The sequence below is a fragment of the Plodia interpunctella genome, chromosome 3 (assembly GCF_027563975.2).
Source record: "Plodia interpunctella isolate USDA-ARS_2022_Savannah chromosome 3, ilPloInte3.2, whole genome shotgun sequence".
NCBI classification, from domain to species: Eukaryota; Metazoa; Arthropoda; class Insecta; order Lepidoptera; family Pyralidae; genus Plodia; species Plodia interpunctella.
Genome location: NC_071296.1, coordinates 9851500 through 9872523, shown reverse-complemented (window position 1 = coordinate 9872523; position 21024 = coordinate 9851500). Strand labels below are relative to the sequence as shown.

General features: G+C 36.1%; 1 protein-coding gene across 7 annotated transcripts in view; it reads right to left on the bottom strand.

Annotated features, from left to right (window-relative positions):
• The window catches only part of Pax (Paxillin), a 53899-nt gene that overhangs the window by 10775 nt on the left and 22100 nt on the right, over nt 1-21024 (bottom strand). For 3 of the 7 annotated variants that reach the window (XM_053768189.2, XM_053768180.2, XM_053768199.1), the window contains exons 2-4: nt 9159-9397; nt 7749-7983; nt 5173-5275 (exon numbers count right to left, since the gene is read on the bottom strand). In XM_053768189.2, coding sequence (XP_053624164.1) covers nt 5173-5275; nt 7749-7983; nt 9159-9397 — 577 coding nt within the window. Of the gene's footprint in view, nt 1-5172; nt 5276-7748; nt 7984-9158; nt 9398-12545; nt 13085-14739; nt 15033-21024 lie in introns of those variants that run through there. The other 4 variants (XM_053768207.1, XM_053768161.1, XM_053768156.1 and 1 more) reach the window with 3 other exon arrangements.

Here is a 21024-nt window from a genome sequence, read left to right as displayed (position 1 = left end):
ACAGTCTACAGCACGTGAACCTATCCAAATTCATTGCTAACTCGCCGCTATTAACATGCCATAGAGATTCATGACGGGCAACTTGATGTGCTCTTGACTGTACATCCAACGATATTTTATTATCTGTAGTAATTCGAGATGATATCGGTGAACGAAAATAATTTTTATGTGCGTGCGTCGTAATTCATATTCGGATTGGAAATGTGAAGGTTGAGATAATTCGCCTGTCTACTTGAATCTTTTTGCCTTTTGAGATTATTTGAGAAATATTTACAAGTACATTGGGGCTATTTATTTTTATTATTTCCTTGTTGGGGACCTGGTTGGAAAGGGCACCAGAAGGGTCTTCTCATTCTGGGACAATTTCACCCTTATCCATTCCAATTATATACTATTGATTATTATTCCTATATAGGTGCCAGTACTGTATTTGTGATGTCCCATAATTCCCGTGGGAGTGGAACCACAGGGCGCAGCTAGTATTGAAATATAAATTATATGCGTATATGTTTTTTGAGCCTACATTTTCATGTTTAAAATAGTATTAAACTGTTAGTAATGGTGTTTCATCCTAAATGTACAAACACAGCATTCAAGGCTTTTTTTGAAGTGAAACTTCTTTAACGCCGTTATACACTTTTTGTGATGGGTAAAAAATGTTAAACGTCACAATTGCACAACGTTAATATTCAAGTTTTCACTTCTGCCGGCGCTCCCGGAGTGCAACCCGGTTTTTTTTTTTTTCAAAACAAATGTCCATAACATTGACACATAATTTTGGAACTGGACAGGATAGATACAATTTAATTTTTATAACACTGCATTGCAATGAGGTGACCAGAGTTTTTGTAGATCACGAGGACTAAAATAAAATAGGTAAGTAAATAGAAAAATACTTGGCCGAATGAGAGCATGTCACTGCTATTAAATAACTTTAGAAATTAAAAAAATATTTATCAAAAATTACTTGAAACGTCCCATCTTTGAACACCGCGTCACGTATTCTTGTTATTTTAGATTTGATTAACTCATCAAATTCTCAATCTCCACAAAGCCCTTCACGATGCAAAAGACCGAATCTTATAGAGGGAAATTGACCCTCTGTGATAAGGAATATAATACGAAGAGAAGAGGAGGCAGTCACTACAGAGAAGGTTGACCCTGAGTCTTGGATGTTTATAATTATGTATCCTTTTCCTTACATATTATAAAACAAAGTCCTCTGCCGCGACTGTCTGTCTGTTCGCGATAAACCCAAAAACTACTGCACGGATTTTCATGCGGTTTTCACCAGTGGATAGAGTGATTCCTGAGGTAGGTTTAGATGTATAATTTCTTATATTTTTTCCCGAGCGAATTCGGGACGGGACGTTGGTATGTTTTAAAATATGGTATCGTTGAGTTAGTGTCCTATAACACAAGCCCCGAAATTACTTTGGGGCTAACTCAATCTGTGTAATTTGCCCATATATATTTATTTATTGTACTTTTACGTAGAAAAGGTGATATTGGCCTCATTGCCCAATGACAAAATAATGGTCACCATTGTGAGAAGATTACAACAAAAGCTTGTGTAGTAGATGACGTTGCGCGCTATTTGTGGGCGGGCACAGAAATACGCGTTTCACACGGCCCGCCCGGGCACGTTGGAATATATCCACCACCCTAATGAACTCAAGAGAGACGATAAAAAATATCAGGTTGGTGATTTGTCACCAAAGTGCGTATAGACATCCTCTGAATCTGGAGTGAAAGAAGAAAACATGGGAGGAAACAATGATTAACTTATTGTTTATCCAAGAGATTATGATATGTTTTCCCCTGGATCACGTATAACGAGTATTGATCCCTTCAAAGGCACAGCACTAATTTATAAACAAATACAATGATAATATTTTGATATTTGATACGCGAGATAGTGGGTCTTTGAACTTATTATATCTGTTGCCAATTTGCCATTGTCGTAAAAAATACGTGAAAATATCTCAGTCTAAATGTCAAAACATTATATATATTTAAAGAATGAATGACACTACAGCTACTCACCATCTTGTCTATTTGTGCTTTCGTTAAATCTATGTACTTCGAAGGTGGAAAGAAATAGGTAAAACCCTTTTATAATTTAACGTCAAACAACATTACTAGAACAGGGATACCTAATTTATAAGGATATTTTTTATTACTTCAGCTAAAATGAATGTAAGGACTAGTACATAATTTTACTCCGAAGTCCCCACGAAAGCAAAGCATATTGGAGCAGTTAGTATTTCGATTAAACAATATCATTTTCATGTAAGAAAACTGTTCAATTTTAGGAACAATAGTCCTAACTAATACTATAAATGCGAAAGTAAGTTTGTTACCTCTTCACGCTTTATCTACTCAACCAATATTCATGAAATTTTGTATACGTGTAGTTTGATTTATGGAGAAGGACATAGGGTACGTTTCATCCCGAAAAAATAACTGGCGCGGGCGAAGGCTCGGGCAAAAGCTAATTTTAATGATTTTCTATTTATTAGATGCACTGTTAAGTGCATGTAATAAATAAATCATCTAATGTGCAGTGTTAAAGTGCATCTAATAAATAGAAAATCATTTAAAATTACCTTTTGCCCGAGCCTTCGCGCGCGTTAGTTATTTTTTCGGAAATTTTCTGTGGAGATCCACAGATATCTTGATTTGGTGTTATGGTTGGCTGGTAGATTCCACCATTTGTACATATTTTTGTAATTATGTGTATTCAAGATTTTAAATAAATTATATGATAAATGAATAAAATAACGTGAAATATTTAATAGACCTTTTGTAGGTACGTCTGACTGATATGAAATATGATGGATCATGCCAACAGACATATGTATGTACTCAGGTAAATAATGGTTGTCGTGTATTTGTCAACTGTGCTTTCATTAATATTCGTTATGAAAAATCATAGATGTATTTAATAGTATTTAGTAAATAGTATTTAATACATCTATGTGAAAAACAGATGACTTTCATAAAGTTTCAGTTTTAACTACCGATCGTTTTACCGTTGCTTCATATCTTGTGTCCTTCGAGGGGGAAGTCAATATATGTTTATCGATTATTTCTACGGAATGACATATTGAGCACTTGACCTACTTTAGGTTACACGTAACCTTAAACAGTTAAACCTTAACTGTTATATAATAATATATTTAAAAATACCTAAATTTATTCATGACTAAGAACACGTATACATTCACAACACTACATTAAATCTTTCAAAAAAAATCAGTTCATCCGTTTGCGAGTTACTATACCATAGACATACATACACGTCAAACTTATGACTTATCTGGGACTTGATTGTTGGGGACTGATGACTTAGGGTCTGTTTCACCGCTTGCTGACAAAGTATCTGGTAGTCTATATGTGACGTATCGAGCAGGTGGCGTCAATAAATGTGTTTCACACAGTTAGTTTTTTCTGCCAATGGTTTAGAGCCTTTCTGCCAAACAACTAGAGATGCCTGCCACCGTGCGAAGAGACACGAAAATGTAGGAAAGCCGGTCCTGCGGATTCCACGGCTGAACCAACAGGGAAATCGCTCAGAGACCGAGTTTTATCTGTCAGATTACATTATAATATTTTATTAAAAAGTGGTGAAACAGGCCCTTAATGTTGGCCACCGACAAAGCTGTGGCTCAACACTTTCCGGGAAAATCTAATTCTAATATCGTTTGAGAGCTTCGACATGCAAAGAAGAAGAAACTTATGACACCCGTTTCTTTGCGCCGGGATTTAAATAAAATAAGTCACAACGAGGAAGATACTCAGGTACAAAACCTTTGATAATTATTCAAAACGACATACTAAAGGTGAGAATAGTTAATTATACCACATCCAAAGAACATTAAAGTGAGAATTAACCCGTTGTTTCTCATCACAACATGGAATGACACATCAAAAGTGGCTCTAGTGGCACACAAAATGTAACGGAAGTGCCATTAAACACGATGCCAAGATCTGGAGATGCCGTGGTGATAATCTATTTGTATAGATCGTGTCGTGCGATGTAGCAATGGGATAAGATTAGGATGGAAGGCAAAAAATATTATTATTATTATGAGTACTTTGTATCTACTTTGTAATAATCTCAAAATAAGAAATGTAAGCTATGGAAGATAATGTGTAATTTTACTAAAAAATTCGTTAGATTATTGCTTTTAGAGGACACGAGTACCTATATAATAATAAGTCTGCGAATAAATCATACATTGAAGTATTAAAACATGTTTTTGTACTATGTACAATCCATACTGTCTGTCACGCATTCACAGCTAAACCACTACGCCGATTTCTAATGAAATTTGGAATAGATGTCGTTAAAAACCGGGGGTATACATTTGCTACCACGGGCGAAGCGAAATAATGGAATATTTGAATAAAAATTATAAAAAAATCGCTGTCAAAGAAAACGAGCGTTATTAATATTGAAATAAACGTCTGTCTGCATGCAAAATTGGGCGCTAAAAGTCCGCAACGGATACTTCAGTACGACTAAAGTTAAAAATTATAATCTGACTGGAACGTCATTAATTAAACACGAGTCTCGTTGGCTGTGTTTATTTTTCAGTGAATATGCTCGGGAAGTTTGTCTTTTATTAATTTCTCGACCATGACCGCTTTTGTTCCAAATTTTCTTTAATGAACCTTCGACTACGAATTAATCGATTGCTTCATATTTTATTTTTAAGATTTTGACAATAGCACGTATTATGGCTTGACCAGATTTTAAACGTATTTCCATGTAGTTTTCCTGTGTAGATCCTTCAGAGGAACAACTGACACTCGTCCCTCCAAAGGGACTAAAGGAACCACTGAGAACCTGTTCTCCGTAATTGCTTTAGAAGAACAAATAATTTTTTTTTTTAAAGTTTATAATTTTATACTTCGCGTAAAATGTGTTTGTCCGTCTTTTACGTCAAAATGGAGCATTGGCTCCATTGTTCCGTCGTCCTCAGTTTTCATGTCAGTCCACGATTAACGCAGAGTATGCACGCAAAATCTACTCGAACAATTGTTATGAAATTTGGTACATGGGTAGAGTATAACCTGTAATAACACATAGGGTACTTTTTATGCCGAAATTCCCACAGGAGCGAAGCCCCAGGGCGCAGCTAGTAATGTATAAAATTTGTTTACCCATTAGGTACGTCTGTGCTGAGCTGATCAAGAAGCGAGTCCACTGTTGGCCGTGATGACGCTGGACTAGTGGCGCCATTTGTTCTGGCGTAGCCATCTCCAGCTGGAACAAGTACATATGTTAGAAGGAGAAAAATAGAGGCAGATGACAGGAGCGTATAAAATTCATCAACAATATTGTCCGATGAATAAAGCTGAAATTCCCTAGAATCGGGCCATTAGATATCGTATCCCGTGGATATGAGGTGACAAAGGGATAATAAACCTTGTCAGATTATAGGGAACAACAGCATTCCTAAAGAGGGCTGATATTAACTAGTAGCCGGTCGTAAAATCAGGTCAGTCTTAAAAATTTTAAGATGTATTTTTTGCACGGATCCTGGTCTTCTGGTAGTTACGGCCGTAAATGGAACTGGGAATACGCAACCAAGGTGAGAGAAACTATGAGACAGTAGAAAGAGATGTTAATGAAGTAAACGAGGATGATCTTGAAATTTGAAATACACGCGAGTAAAAGTCATGTTTAACACATTTACAAAGCAAAACCATGCAGAACGAACTATTAACTACACTAATTAGGAAAGCAGCCAAAATTTATATCTTTTGGACTCGGGTTCCGTCTGAGAGCTAACATGTTGCAACATTTTAGACAATCGAGAAAATTAATTACGTTTTTTGACATACAAAACCGATATTGAAAATATTATGCGTTCAAAATATTTTTCATGGTGATTTAATCACACTTCCCACTATAATATTATAAAGACGTATGTTTGTTAATTTGTTAGCTGATACCTTGGATTAACACGTAGGGTACTTTTTATCCCGAAAGTACGCGATTCCTGTAGGATTTTGTCAAAAAGTTTGAACTCAAAGGCGCTTCAAAAGGCAAATGGCGCTAATACGCGGTGCAGCTATAAAAACCATCCTCTTGGTAAAAACCGTACAAAAATCCAACAATAGAAAATGTTATTATTGTGTTAATTCATTGCAACAGATTGTAATATTACTGGCATTTCAAATAATGCTTTTAAATACAAGCGCGACCTTTATTTTAATAACCATAATTGTCAAGACCAAATGACTCAATTTTACCGCGAATCAAGCGTTATGAACACTTTATAGGTAATTTATGCGTTTATTTCAACAGAAGAATAAACAGCATTGCCGTCAGCGTCTGAATAAACGTTAATTAAACATTAATTAATATAAAACATGCCTGTAACGATGATAGGAGACAGGGTTGCCTGCCACCTTTTGGGAATTAAAAATAGGGACAATTTGATCGGAGGGCGCAATGAAACGCCTCTTCTAGATGCGCAGGAGCTGGTGCAATTGTGAATCTGCTTGGCGCCGCATTGTTTTTCTTTTCATAATTTACATACCATCAGTTTAACAATCTTCAACATTATCTTTCCGAGAAATGACTATTAGCAAACAAGGGTGGTTAATAAAAACTTTCATACAAATTACGCAATGTTCCCATCTAACAGAATTTGGCAATTGTGTGTGCCGGCTTTACATTATTATAAAAATCGGAACAAATTATTATGTAACTTGTCGGCACACAGCACAATTTGATGGAAAATGGGACTGTCCCGGAAAAATCGAGAGGGGTGGCAACCCTGATAGGACACCAGTCAATGTCATGCAACTAAATTCACGTGTCACATTATGTCAGAAACCATGCCAGCTGCAAATCCATAATTTAACACAGATTAAACATGGTCGCTCATTAGGGATTCAGAGAAGAACAGTAAGATTATACACCAAAGGATTACTTTGTGGTCTAAATCGAGGAGAGACATTTATTTGTTGGCTGTCAGACAATATGCAAGACCGTGTTACATATTAAATAGAAATTAGCACGTAACATATTTTATGCCGGCGTATAGCCGGCATCGCGTCGTCGGTGGCGTCTGTCCGAGTTCGGCGATAGTGTGTGGCCGGCATTACATGCGTGCGCTACATGTGCCACAGTAACAAATAGCTACAGACAGCTTATTTGAAACTGAAATCAGCTCAGACGGAACTAAGGTACTCCTTTTCGTTCTTCCGTCATTCGTCAGCCCTTTTTGGGAATGTTAGTGTTGCCTGTAAGCTGCCAAGGCTGTGTCCCTTTGTAGTCTACTGTACGAAATCCACGGGAGGACACGGGAGTCTTATTCTCTTGCGGAGTCACAATAAATGAGCATGGCTAAATTAGCATCAGGTCTATAGACTCTAGTGACAGTCGTGTAACACTAGTGAATAGACTGGAGGAAAGAACTAGTGTGTTGTTTTCCTTACGATCGAATCTCAAAGATACAAGCAAGGCCGCCCGTCCGAGAACAGAAATAGATCACTGCAAATCTACACAGATGCACATGAAACTGAGTCAAAATTATAAATTTACGGCCAGTGAATCCATTATCCATCGGCATGTTATGAAACACATTACACGGCTTGGAGTATTGGCGATATATATCTAACAAAACAAGAGACCAAGCTGCTTAGGAGGAGCCTTGTATAATGTATATATGTGTATAAGCGTCTCTCTTTCTCCAGTTCGCAAGCTCTTCAACATCAAAACTCACCATTTCTTTCAGCGTAGTTTTTGTCATAACTGCCGTATCTAGCGTTGCTGAGGTCGTCGAGTAGGGTGTCCAGCTCGGATAGGTTTCCGCGCTGCGTCCGACCGTATCCTGTCTGGTACGGCTGTCCGACGTACCCGGTCTGTCCGTATCCCGGGGACTGGCTGCCATATTGACTGTTGGAGTACTTCACTGGAATCACTTTCTCGTGGACGGCGCTTGTGTTTTGATAGGTAGGCTGTGGACAAAAAATGTTATCAGTTTGTTTTCAAACACTTTTTATGTTTGTTTCAGTGGGTGATTGACATGAGGATAAATGATGCGGATGTTGCGTAACCACCAAAAGTGTATGAATATTATTTATTTAAAACTTATTGCACAAAATCAGTAAATAACTTAGGTACGTAGCTTGAGGCAAACGCGTAACTTGAAAATGTTATCCCACTCAATAATGGAGATCGAATTTTCCTTTAGCATCTGCCACAAAATAAACTAAGGGTTAAATATTTTTTTGTTTATAAAATTAATTATGGTATATATTGGACATTTATCACGGACGAGATATATATTTACGGATCATCAGAGAGCTTTAATACCTATCAGATAGAAGATGCACCTTAAAATATGGTCATGGATGCTGTTGAGTGTGCATTTTTCCTCCAATGGCAGCAGTTAAGATAGACAACTCCAATGTTGATTTCTTTCTCGTTCCCTCAATCGAAAATCTTAGTTTTATTTTGGTAAGCGAAAGAAGTAGCGGACAAATTAGTAGTATTTTACTAGACAACGACGACTAGAGACATCTAGAGTTTGGGTACGACACATGGTATTGGCCGAGCTCCAGTTAGACATTTCCTAAGTAAACAGACTATGTTTACCAATATAAACAGATGGCGCTATTTAATATAGAAAAATACAAGCTCAAATAAATTTCAGGAATTCCCTTAATATGTTAAAATCTAATTTATATTCATAGATTGGCTTGTATGGAGTGTTTTTGTCAAAATAAGAGGAATAAACACAGTTGGTTGGCGTAGCTAGATGCGTAACATTTGAAACATCTGTCAATAACAATAGTTTTGTGGTCGATAAGCACGCTAAAACAGGGGCGACCAATAAACTACAATAAATTTAGAATTCCTTCTTGATTGACTCATCAAAGCCGATCGAATCGACCTCGAAAACTGAAACGCAGTTCTGGAAGTTGGTACATTATAATGGACTTAATGCCGATTACACACTATGGCCAAAATTTGGCGGATTCGGCATACATTGCTGGTTTTTCGTTGCGATAAATAAAAGCTCGCCGTATTCGTGGGGGAGCTGAGGCAGCCGCTGCCGGGAGAGCTCACACGGACAGGCTCAGGGGACGCGTGAAGATTGTAGACAGAGATATAATTAAATGATACTTACAGAAGCTGGTTTGTGATAATCCGAGCTGATATTCTTCGATCCATTTATCGAGCCGTATCCTGTAGACGTGGGGGAGCTGAGGCTACCGCCGGGTGAGCTTAGGCGGCCAGGGGAGATGCGGCCAGGGGACGCCGTCCGTCCAGGGGAACTGCGGCCGCCAGGGGACGCAGTCCTACCCCCTGGGCTGCCCACGCGGCCCCCTGGGTTGATCGAGTTCTGAAGGTCGGCGAGCAACGCATCTGGAATGAGAAATTATTCAGAAATCAGTTTATGTATCACTATCAGTACATAGTATAGAACTAACTCGCCCGCCGCGTCTGTTTTAAGATTTCTTCTTTTAAACCATGCAACGGGTTTTGATGAGGTTTTCATAACATTGAAAACCTCATCAAAACCCGTTGCGTGGTTAAACAATTTATTGACGAAGGTTTATACAACAGCCTATGCAGGGTCTGGTCGATAGTAAAATCTCAAAGTTGCAAATTTTTGTATGTAGGTTGCAGTTGGTAGTTTGCTCAGCTTGTCAGTTGTTCTTGTCTGTTTCGTCGGTCATCATTCTCCTACAAGGGGTCAATGGGACAATGTTCTTATTATATTCTTATGCGTACGTTACGTACAATAGATATAACTTTGTGTTTCTTAAATTCGTGTCAAAATAGAAGTGAAATCAATCAATACATATAATAAAACAGTAGAAAAAAAATCCTGTACATTTAATAAATTTACATAAAAATAAAATTAGGCGATAGAGTCAAAGTAACAGAGTAAGAATTTGAAAAAAAAAATTCTGTCTGTCTGTATGTCTGTCTGTTAGTACACGCTAATCTTCGGAACTACTGGACTGATTTGAATGAAACTTTTTTTTGTTATATAGCTATTAGGCCTGGGAAACATATAGGGTATAAATTATTTTGAAAACTGGAACACCTGATGGTGAACAATGATGGTACAGCTAAACTATAGGAAATATTGAAATGACGCCTTAACAAAAGTTATTCAGCCTGATGAGCATTTTCTGTTGAGATATAAAAATCGAAGATCTGGAACACCAGATGTAGACCCATGTTGGTGCAGCTAAACTATAGGGAATATAGAAATGACGACTTAACAAAAATTGTTCAGTCTGATGAGCACTTTCTGTTGAGGTATAAAAATCGAAGATCTGGAACACCTGAAGAAGAGTCATAATAGTTCAGCTAAACTATAGAAAGTATACTTTTTCAGTCTGGTGAGCATCTTCTGTATGTATAGGTATCGTTACATTTGTCTGTACAATTAAATTTCTCTAATAGTTTTGACTCCTTACCAAAAATTGTTCGGCCACGCGAACGAAGTCGCAGGCATTGCGAGTTAGACTTTATAAAGATGAACTAACACTAGGCATTTTGTAGATGCGTGTTATTGTGTTTTTTTGCATGACATCATTGTTGATTAATTAGTCCCACCCAATGAGACAACTGCAGACCAAGCTTAATGACATCGATTTTATGCAAACAAATACACTTGGACTTAAATATTATCAGCTCCGTACGAACAACATGAATTTAAGGAAAATTTATCTCGGTATTAACGTAGGAACTAGATTATAACACGGTAAACATGTTATTATTATCATATGAATAAATTGTTATTTATTCATATGATAATAATATATTTATTATATTTATTTTCGTATTGTTATACGAAAATAAACACAGGGAATATTATAACATATCGTTTTATTTATAGGACACGTAATTATATTACTATTGTTTCTTTATGTGTTAAGGAATTTTCCTGCAAAATATTGTATGTATTCAAAAACTAGCTTTTGTCCGCGGCTTCGCTCGCGTTTAGCTCGTGCGTCCGCTCATAACATATAATATTATATTACATACTAGCTGATTCCCGCGACTTCGTCCGCGTGGCCGAAGAATTTTTGGTAAGGAGTCAAAATATTAGAGAGATTTAACTGTACAGACAAAGCGTAACGATACCTATACAGAAGATGCTCATATAACTGAAAAATATATGTATTTCCTATAGTTTAGCTGGACCATTCTGACTCTTCTTCAGGTGTTCCAGATCTTCGATTTTTATACATCAACAGGAAATGCTGACTGAGCAACTTTTGTTAAGGCGCTTTTGTCATATCTGTCAGAGTGTAGCTGGTATGTTGGAGTTCATCATTAGGTGTTCCATATCTTCGATTTTTATACGTCATCAGAAAATGCTCATCAGGGCGAACAATTTTTGTTAAGGTACCTTTTCTATATTTCCTACAGTTTAGCTGATCTTCATAGGTTCTGCTAGAGCTGTTCCAGTTTCCAAAATAAATTATACCCTATATGTTGACCAGGCTTTATAGCTATACAACAAAAAAGTTTTATTCAAATCCGTCCAGTATATCGAGAGATTAGCGTGTGCGAACAGACTTTTTTTAAAATTCTTATTCTATTACTGATGATGATTCTCTATCGATCTCAATTTTTTTAATTTAAATATCTTCAATGCATAGAAACACTTTTTTTACTATTTTATTATATGTATTGATTGATGATTATTATATGTATTGATGATTATTGTCAATATCGCGATGAAATATATTAAGATTTGATACGTGCTGTGGACTGCACCATTCGAACAACCAAACCAAACAAATTTGCCAATGCAGATTCTGAGTACAGCTATTCTGGGGAACTTCAATCTCTCCCTCATCTGAGCGTTATTCCGGTTACTTCCTTAGCCATTGAGCGTCGGAGCCCAGAGTCTCCTTTCCTACTTTTTCTTCACTTCTCACGCTCGTCGGCATCCCTAGTTTGTAAGACCTTTGGCACGTTGTCTGAGGTATCTTCAATATTATAATAATCCTATTTTAATATTATAAATGCGAAAGTATATTTGTTACCTCTTCACGCTCTATCTATTCAACCAATCTTCTTGAAATTTGCATAACTTTGAAGTATTAAAAAGGACATAGGATACTTTCATCCCGGAGAAACAACTGTTCCAAAAATGTTTTAATGGTCATTTTCCCAACAGCTTGTTAGGTTGTGGAAAGTTCAATGACTTCATCGTTCTTGGTAAATCCTCTCTCACACTTCCAACATAAGGATGTATGAATTATTAGTCATCTCTTTTGCATAATACCTCTATTGGCACAATCCTTATCGGCCACCTACGCGGTGTTATTTTCTTAACTGATAAAGTTTGTTTAATTATAGTAGTGTCATCTGGTGCTAATGATATAATCACTTTGACCTAAAGAGAAAAATACGCATCAGAAGACAATGGCAATCGATTTGAAAACATAATAAGAGAAAAAACAACACACAACCATTTTGTTTACTTTGGCTTACGTAAACTCGCATTAAAAGTAGCACATGTTCAAAAATTTCAAATAAATACCTCCGACAGTCTCATAGATATCTGCATAATCTGCAAACACTTTAGCCGGCTTCAATTGTGAATCATTCACGTTATTTTCACAAGATTCATAAATATCTTCGTAATCAGAAAATACTCTCTGCGGTTTCACATTTGCAGTCTTTTCTTTAACCTCAATTGATTCATATAGATTTTCACTGCCCTTAAAAGCTCTAGGTGGCTTCGGTATAGGATTCGTCTTCAATATTTTCCCATAAACATCGTCATTCACGGAATAATGTGTGCTTGTATCTTGTTCTTTCGGAGGAAATTTCAATATTTTACCGTAAACATCGTCGTTTACTGTATAATGTGTACTCGTACTTTGTCTGTGCATATTAATTATTTAAACAGTATAAACTTTACATTTAATAACACTATTATTCGCGCGGTACTGGTGGGAGAGATTCGCAAGCCACGCCGTAAAAAGTAAAAAAAGAATTGCAAGGGCAGAGGGAGGGATTCTAAATTTAAATATCTTTTATCCTTAGAACGGGCAAAGAGACGCGGGCGCCACTGTTATGGACTAATGCGGTACTGATTCACCTCCGGTTAAGCGCAAGCAAAAATCGCTCAACTAACATATTGTGCACAACATTGTTGATTCTTTAAACGTATGGTCCAAGCGCTTTGTGGCTACGCAGCGTATGCTAATTTTGCAACTGGTGTAAATATGATATTTTAAACATACATAGATTTAGAATATAACTTTGTAACACGATGAAGTTCAGGCGTCAAAAAGACGAAATATTACATCATACGTATGTATAGTTGTATACAACTAATGTATAGTTGTAAAATTTTAATACAGACGATAAATAATAAAGTAACTAATTGAATAAACAGGTAAGTAGATAAAATTATTAGTGATTTAATGTGACGCAATTACTTCTCATAAAATTTATAAAAAAAGTTCTAGAAATTTAATAACAGTTCAGAAGCATATGGCAGGCAATACAAACGGCTTTAACTCAGGTCTCCTACTACATTCTAAGAGCAAAATCACGCGTCGATGATTTGGTACACAATTACAACTGGCGTTTCTTGCTTAACGTCTCATATAAATGGAATTACTAGATTTTACACTCGAAGTGGGAAAATTTTTCATATTTATACCAACTTTAAAAAAAAAATAAGAAATCATTGTAATGGCTTCAAGACACCTTTGAAATACTAAGAATTTTTTTCTGATTGATCAAAAACAATAAAGTCACGATTTATTAACAAAATATTGGTCGGATGAATGAAAATAAAGTATAAAGAATGACAACTGAAGCAACGAAATTATAGAATAGATATACTTATTTAGAAGATCCTCATAGAAATTACCTAATCAATAGAAGCAGGAATAATGTTAAACAATCAATGACTGAATATAATAACGATCTCTTTAAGACCTGGATATTATCTATGGTTGTAAATTTTATTTATAACTGGTGAGTATACTAATTAGTGGTAAACAATGCAATGTTATAACACTGCGGTCCGAACCCTCACCGCAAGGTTATCTGACAAACGACACTTGCCCACTTCTCGATGTATTTGATCCACTTTTCGAATCTACAAATGCGTATATTTTAAAAAGTATATTTAATATACTTATTTAAGACCTAAGAAGAAAATGATAGATTGTGTCAAGGATAGTATGAATAGGAATGGAGCATCAATGGATATGGCAAATGACAGAACGAATTGGAAGGAACTTAAATACTGTGCCGACCCCACATGAGTGGGATAAGGTAAAGAAGAAGAAGATTTAATGTACTCATTTGAATTATATTAACAGGAATGTAAAGATATAATATTTGTTTGTAAGTATTTTATGAAGGTGATGTCGTCAAAAGCAAATAAATCGTCTTTTTGATGAAGCCAGGAAATCTGTTAGAGTATCTAATGATTTGTCTGCGACTTGTTATCAAATAGATAATAGAAGGAAAAATGGTTATAAAGCAAATTGACAATTTGGTGGAGTGGTCTTCGTGGATGGTAAACAGTTTAATGCCAATTGAATAGAACGGGAGTGACCAAAACAAACAATAACGATGCAGTGGCATTAGATGTGATTGCGCAAGATTTGTTTACGGCGAGCCACAACGCTCCACTGACACGAAACCGATATAGCGCAAGGCCGTACAATAAAAGCTTCTTGAGTCATCCACACTTTTAATTTACTTACCAAGGTATGCGCTGAAGTCGGTGAAGTACTTCCGCCAGTCCGTGGAACTTAATTCAGGAGGATTCGAAGGCCCCGCTCTGTCTGCGCTGTATTTTCTTTCAAGAACGGGAGAGAACGAGACAGATTTTGGGGATGCGGAACGCGTGCGCACGGACGCCATCCCTCTATTGGGGTATAAAAGGCGGGTCGGGTCGATTTTCCGGGCAGTCGTGGCTGCACCACGGCTGGGTGAAGACTGGTTATTTTCGGAGTTATCTGCGGCGCGAGCGACGGCTGATGATAGCGCGGTCACACTGGGAAGCCGACGTCTGAGTTACGCGACGTGCTATTCCCGGCAGGTGGTCATTTCCGCCGTTTCCTAACTTCGCGAACTTCATTAACCCCATTACACATATTGGGAGACAGCCGCGTAACGTATGCAGGTGATAGGATCAACTGATACTAGGCTAAACAACTTCCTTCGAAAAGCTTTGAGTTTGCCACAATTATTTTGTCCTACACCACTTCGTAATCAAAGATACCTTAAGAATAATATTACTACTATCTATCCAGTCAATGACGTAATTTATTTTAAATGTTTAACACAAAATTACACAATCTTTGTCAACTACTTTTTCCCATAGCTTTCTCCCAAGACCGACAAAACATTTTAGCAGTAAATCGTGCTGTCGACAGTAACGAGCGTCGATTACTAACGGGAGGTAATGGTCATCTGATAAACAAACTAATCAAGGTTCATTCAATTTGCACTTCTCATAGGAGCAGCTAATTATGAGGCATTCCATAGGCAAAAACACATCGTACATTACGTTTACAAAGCTTCCCAATGGCCAGCATTTGGAATTTGGAGGCTTTATGAGCAAAGTTGTATCGTTTTCATGGTCCCCTCGTTTTCATCAACACAATCGTTACCCATTCTGGCCCTTACCACTGCCCCTTTTCCTACACAATTAAGGACCTAAATGGCTAACGACAGGGCGGTTCCAAACTCTGTCATCAGAGCGATTTCTCGGTTTTTTCCTTAGTCTTAGAGTGTCGGAGATCATAGAGTCCACTGTTCTTACTTCTTCTCTTGATTTTGCACAGCCTTCGTTTTGAGACCATTGGCACGCATAACATTAACAACGCCAGTAGTTATTGGGTTTGTCTCTTATGTCAGGATCAGGTGGAAGCGGCACTGCCTGACATTTGTTCCCTACAAAGAGACCTCATTGCCGTGTGTAGGCTTCTTTCCGTATATGTCAACCTTCTATAGAGAAGCTATACAGCTTGTGAACATTTAAAATCAGCAATTTTTTAAAATAAATTAACGAATACTTGATAAGCCCACGTTACTTTCCTTTTTTGTCAAGATTCTTCTACTTAGCAATAATTGACATTGGGAAAACGAGACAACTTTAACAAATATGTAGACAAAATGCGAAAGTTATTATGATAATCTTCTGATCACAGCAGGAAAGCAAGCACATTGCCCTAAGCTTTCATTATACACTATCACATATTATCTCATCATAACAATAAATACTATATATTTTACATAATAACTAGCTAAATATAAATACGCATGTATAACGATGCCCACGCGCGGTAATGAACTGTTGGGCGACATTACATAAGGCGGCGTGGGCGGGCGGCGCCCTACACATCACGTGTATTGAAAGCTAAATTAAGTTGTTGACGGATCTGACTTCTTTCAAGATAGAATCTGTCAAAAAAGGGATTGCTAAGAACCCTCTCGATTAAGTTATCATTCAAATTAAAAAAAAAAAACTAGATCAAAATCCGTACAGCAACTACGAAGCGACAGACAGGCATATACATATACACAGACACGTTAAACTTATAATATGGAAGATATTATCGTCCTCCTTCTGTCGTCGGGGATAGAAAGATTTTTTTATCAATTCTGCTATTGGCATTTTATTTTTATTCGTCCATGGATTCTTCCTTTACTTGGTTGGTCACTGTCATCATCTCTATTTCTCATCCCTCTATGAATGAATAAGTCTATGGTCCAAATAAAAAAAAAGATGCCGCTGGTTGAATTAATTAAGTACAGTTTTTATTCTATATAATGAAGCTCTTCTTCATAATAAGGGCTATAAAATAGAGTTATTGCGATATCATAACTAACATGGAATAAATTATACCACACGTAGCCGTATGTGTGAGTAAAATGATAATTATTTACTACTTTTTGAATAAGTTAACAGTGAAACGGAAAATATTTTTATACTACACAGCAAATAATAAGTAGACCATTTTTGAAATCTTCATATCTCGGAAAACGATCGTTAATATGTTGCACGTTTATAAAATTAAATTTATTTAAATCAATACATTACAAAATGTATACCATAATACATAATTGAGATACCATCTCTGCAGTTAATCCAAATAAGGTAAGATTTCCTAATAAGAGATCTGGACAAGTTCTTTAGCTAGATATGATCAACATCCATTGAGACGACATAAATCATAAGTCCATCCTCGTAACATGTTACAAACTACCTGTCATGCCACTACTACCACAAGAGCAAAAACTTGACAATGTGCAGTCCGCAAGAAATATCAAATTAGTGTCACCTGATTTCTCTTAGTAGGTCTGTCTGTGATGCATGTAAAGATGATAAAAAAAATTTTGTCTAAATCAATAAAGACTGGGTAGAAAAAATATCTAGTAAAGAATTTTCTCGATTAAGATGCTGTACATCGCTTAGTTTCAATGTGAGCTTTGTATCAACGCAAGGAAACACAAGCAATGCACGTCGAATTCGCCATATATCTTCATTCTTGATTCACCAATAATTCTACAAAGTTATTAATTAAAAACAAATAATAAATTAAATCTGATAAATTGCCATAACATTAATCACTTTGATACGAAGAATTTTTTTATACAAAAACTTATAGTATATAAATAAAAGAGATGAGCACATGATATAGGAGAATTTTATAACTCCAGACAGACGCTAAAGTCAGCTACTCTGTTACACATTGTAAAGTAGGCCAACTAATGATTAACGAGGAAATAATTGGCAATAATCACAAATTAGCCCACAAAATGAGCCATTTTAAAAAACTACCATTTTTCATTCTTAAAAACCATAAGAGAAACAGTTTTGAATAAAATATAATGACAAGAAGACATTACGCAACGAGCTAACGCTCCTAACACAACTCTTGAGAAGCAGGGTTTAATTTTAAATTTTCATCGTCAAAGTCGTTAAGTTTTATGGTGTTTTCCAATGGATTAACACAAAAACAGTGTTGTTCTACATTCCGCATTGTCCCCACGCTGGACTGGCGTGGGGGCGGCGCCCATCGTTGTGGGTGGGACGAAGGTCGATTTGTGTTTTATAGCCGTCAATTACATACTTTTCGCAATAACAATGATCGTGAAGGCTTCCTGCTATCGGCTATCAGGGCGAATAAACAACCAAGTTCCCAAAACACTCTGCCTGCCTCCGTTATGGAAGACTGGTTTTTGTCCGACGTTGAATTTCCCACTGGAACATTTATTTATCCGGGATGAAAGGTCAAGGACATAGGGATTCCTTCTCCGTACTTCAAACTACATGTATGCAAAATTTCAAGAAGATTGGTTAAGCAGATAAAGCGTGAGAGGCAACAAACTTACTTTCGGATTTATAATATTAGTAAAAATGAATGTTTATTGACAAGTAACAAGGACAAGGAAGATCAGCAGTGAAAAAAATGTAAGTTGATGATGATAGATCATAGAGAGATGTGCAAGTTAATATACGAGAAATTCATTTCTTTTATACAAAATCGATATATCATTTTATAGATGAATCTTGTATAGAGATGATACGAATGATGTTACTGATGATAGAATGGAACTAGTGCGGTTGTTTCTCTTTGAGCACCTAACAATAGACACCATAGTAATAACACATTTGATAAGATAAAGAATACAATTAAGGAAAACGATAGATCATCAAACAATAGATAAAAATCCTAATTTATTGGCCCAAACTGCATGTGGCCCAATATCCATATTCAGACATTGTAACAATTGGAAGTAATTGAGGAACATAAGAAAATAAAACGCCCAGTAATTGACCAGACATATGGGTACAGTTCAACCTAGACCGTGAACACCTACGTGATAATTAAAATAAAATGGCGTTTGCTTTGTCTATGCGTCAAGAATTCATAAATCAAGGAGTAACCTACAATATGGACAATTTTATGGTTAAAGCTTCCCTGACATCAAAATCACTGGAAACCAGAACACAAAACGAAACCAAAATAATCTAATGTATATATATAATATATGGTAATCTAATACTATATGGAGGAAAGATATGAAAGTTAAAATCCGGCTAAAAGCATAAGAAAATAAGCATAAACATATTTGCGAAGCGTGTTTTTGTTTATGAGCGTGAAACGAAATGCGTGAAGTTTAACGGAATATTGTTACAACTATTGAAAACAATATAGTACCTACGGACACTATAGGCAGTTACGAAAGTGTGAATAGGTTGTGTGACTGAAGGAAATAATATCTTACGCTTATGAACGAAGAAAGGTTCTGCGCAAAATATGGTTTCATAACGGAGGGAGTTTGGTGTCACGTCGTTAAAATTTTCAATGTCGCGGTATAGTCTACATATACTATGTTATTCATAAAACAGTTAAACATATGTTAAGCTAAATTATGCTTTGTCTCTTTGTGTTTAAGTGCGATAGTGACAAAACATACTTTTAGTTAATAGTTAGTTAGTAGCAACTCAAGTCGACGTTAATTTTAATTTGAAAAATTATATGTAGTGGTACTTTGGATCTGTATATAATTTTGTTGTTTTATCAATTTTTATCTTATCAAGACTATCTTTTTTCTTATTTTATCAAGACTTATTATAGTGTAAGTTCAGTTTCGGTTATATGTAGATAAAGAGCTAAATTGATTTCATTGGGTCATTTTATATATCATTACCGACTTACCAGTTTTTAACATGATTTGTTCGGTTATGTAGTAATAAATATTTTTTATTTTCAAGAATATTAGATTCCTTTCAAAGTTCTACGTAATCAGTGCAAATATTTATTCTAAAGTCAATATCGCTTTACTTTGAGATCTCCTCTTAAAGGTTAAATAATATGTTGTATGATTTAATTTCCTGACTTTGAAAAAACTGACCTTTCCAAAAGCCCCTTTGACACTTAATTTAAAACTAATTCTATTGTCTACACAAGAAATAATAACAATAGAAACAAAATATAAGATAATCATCAGTCAAATTGCCATCGCAAGGAACAAAATGAGATAATGATCAGTCATTGAACAGACATGGAATTAATAAATCATAATACACAATCTAAAGGAGCCATTGCTCAAGTTCAAGAGAATAGGATTACCATCCCACATGACATGATGCATTCAGCCAGCCACTAATGACCACCACAGTGTTCTTATTATGTCCATTCTGTATGGATATATTCTACATGGCTTGGTCTACAGGAGGGACTCGGAAAGAGAAATATAACTTAATAGCATTTGCCAGCGGCTTTGCCCGTGTGATTTTACCACGGGAACAGCGGGTTCAGCTGATCAGCAAAATTGTATTGAAGATTTTAAAAAATGCTATTTTACCACATCGATTTCTTTGGATATCGACTTCGTTTCATGATCCATATGTAGTGTAAAAAAGTGTAAGAAAAAAAAACCTATTATCAATTAACCTCACGAACAAGCCCACTAGACGAATGCAAGTTATCTAACAGAATTGGTCGAATGGTGCTGGGAGCACGGCGTAAATCATATATGTTGTTCACAGCTTGATGTGACAACTTGAGTGATATTTATCGTTCTCCCGCTCGGATTATGAGCTTTACATTAGCTTTAATTAATTTATGAATCGAAATATTCTTATGTAATTGAATTTTGTCTCAAACATTTAGGAATTAATTTAAAAGGTATTTCTAAAAGAGCTGCAACTTTTACACATTTCTATGGATTGTGAAAAGCACAGTATATAATATAATTATTGTACATAGTATAGTATACTTTACAAACACTTGAATTTAACAAAGTATACCCGTAAATTGCAAGTTTGTCTGATCTCTTCGCAAAAAGTAATGGTGATGTAAACAATAAAGAGATAACGAATATTACAGCGATTGCGGACGGTGAGTTTCAAAGCTCTAGATGAGATATTGTCGTTTTTAGGGTTCCGCACCAAAAGGTTACTAAGATTCCGCTGCCCGTCTGTCTGGTATCCCATGAACATGATATTTAGTTGAAATTTTCATACACGA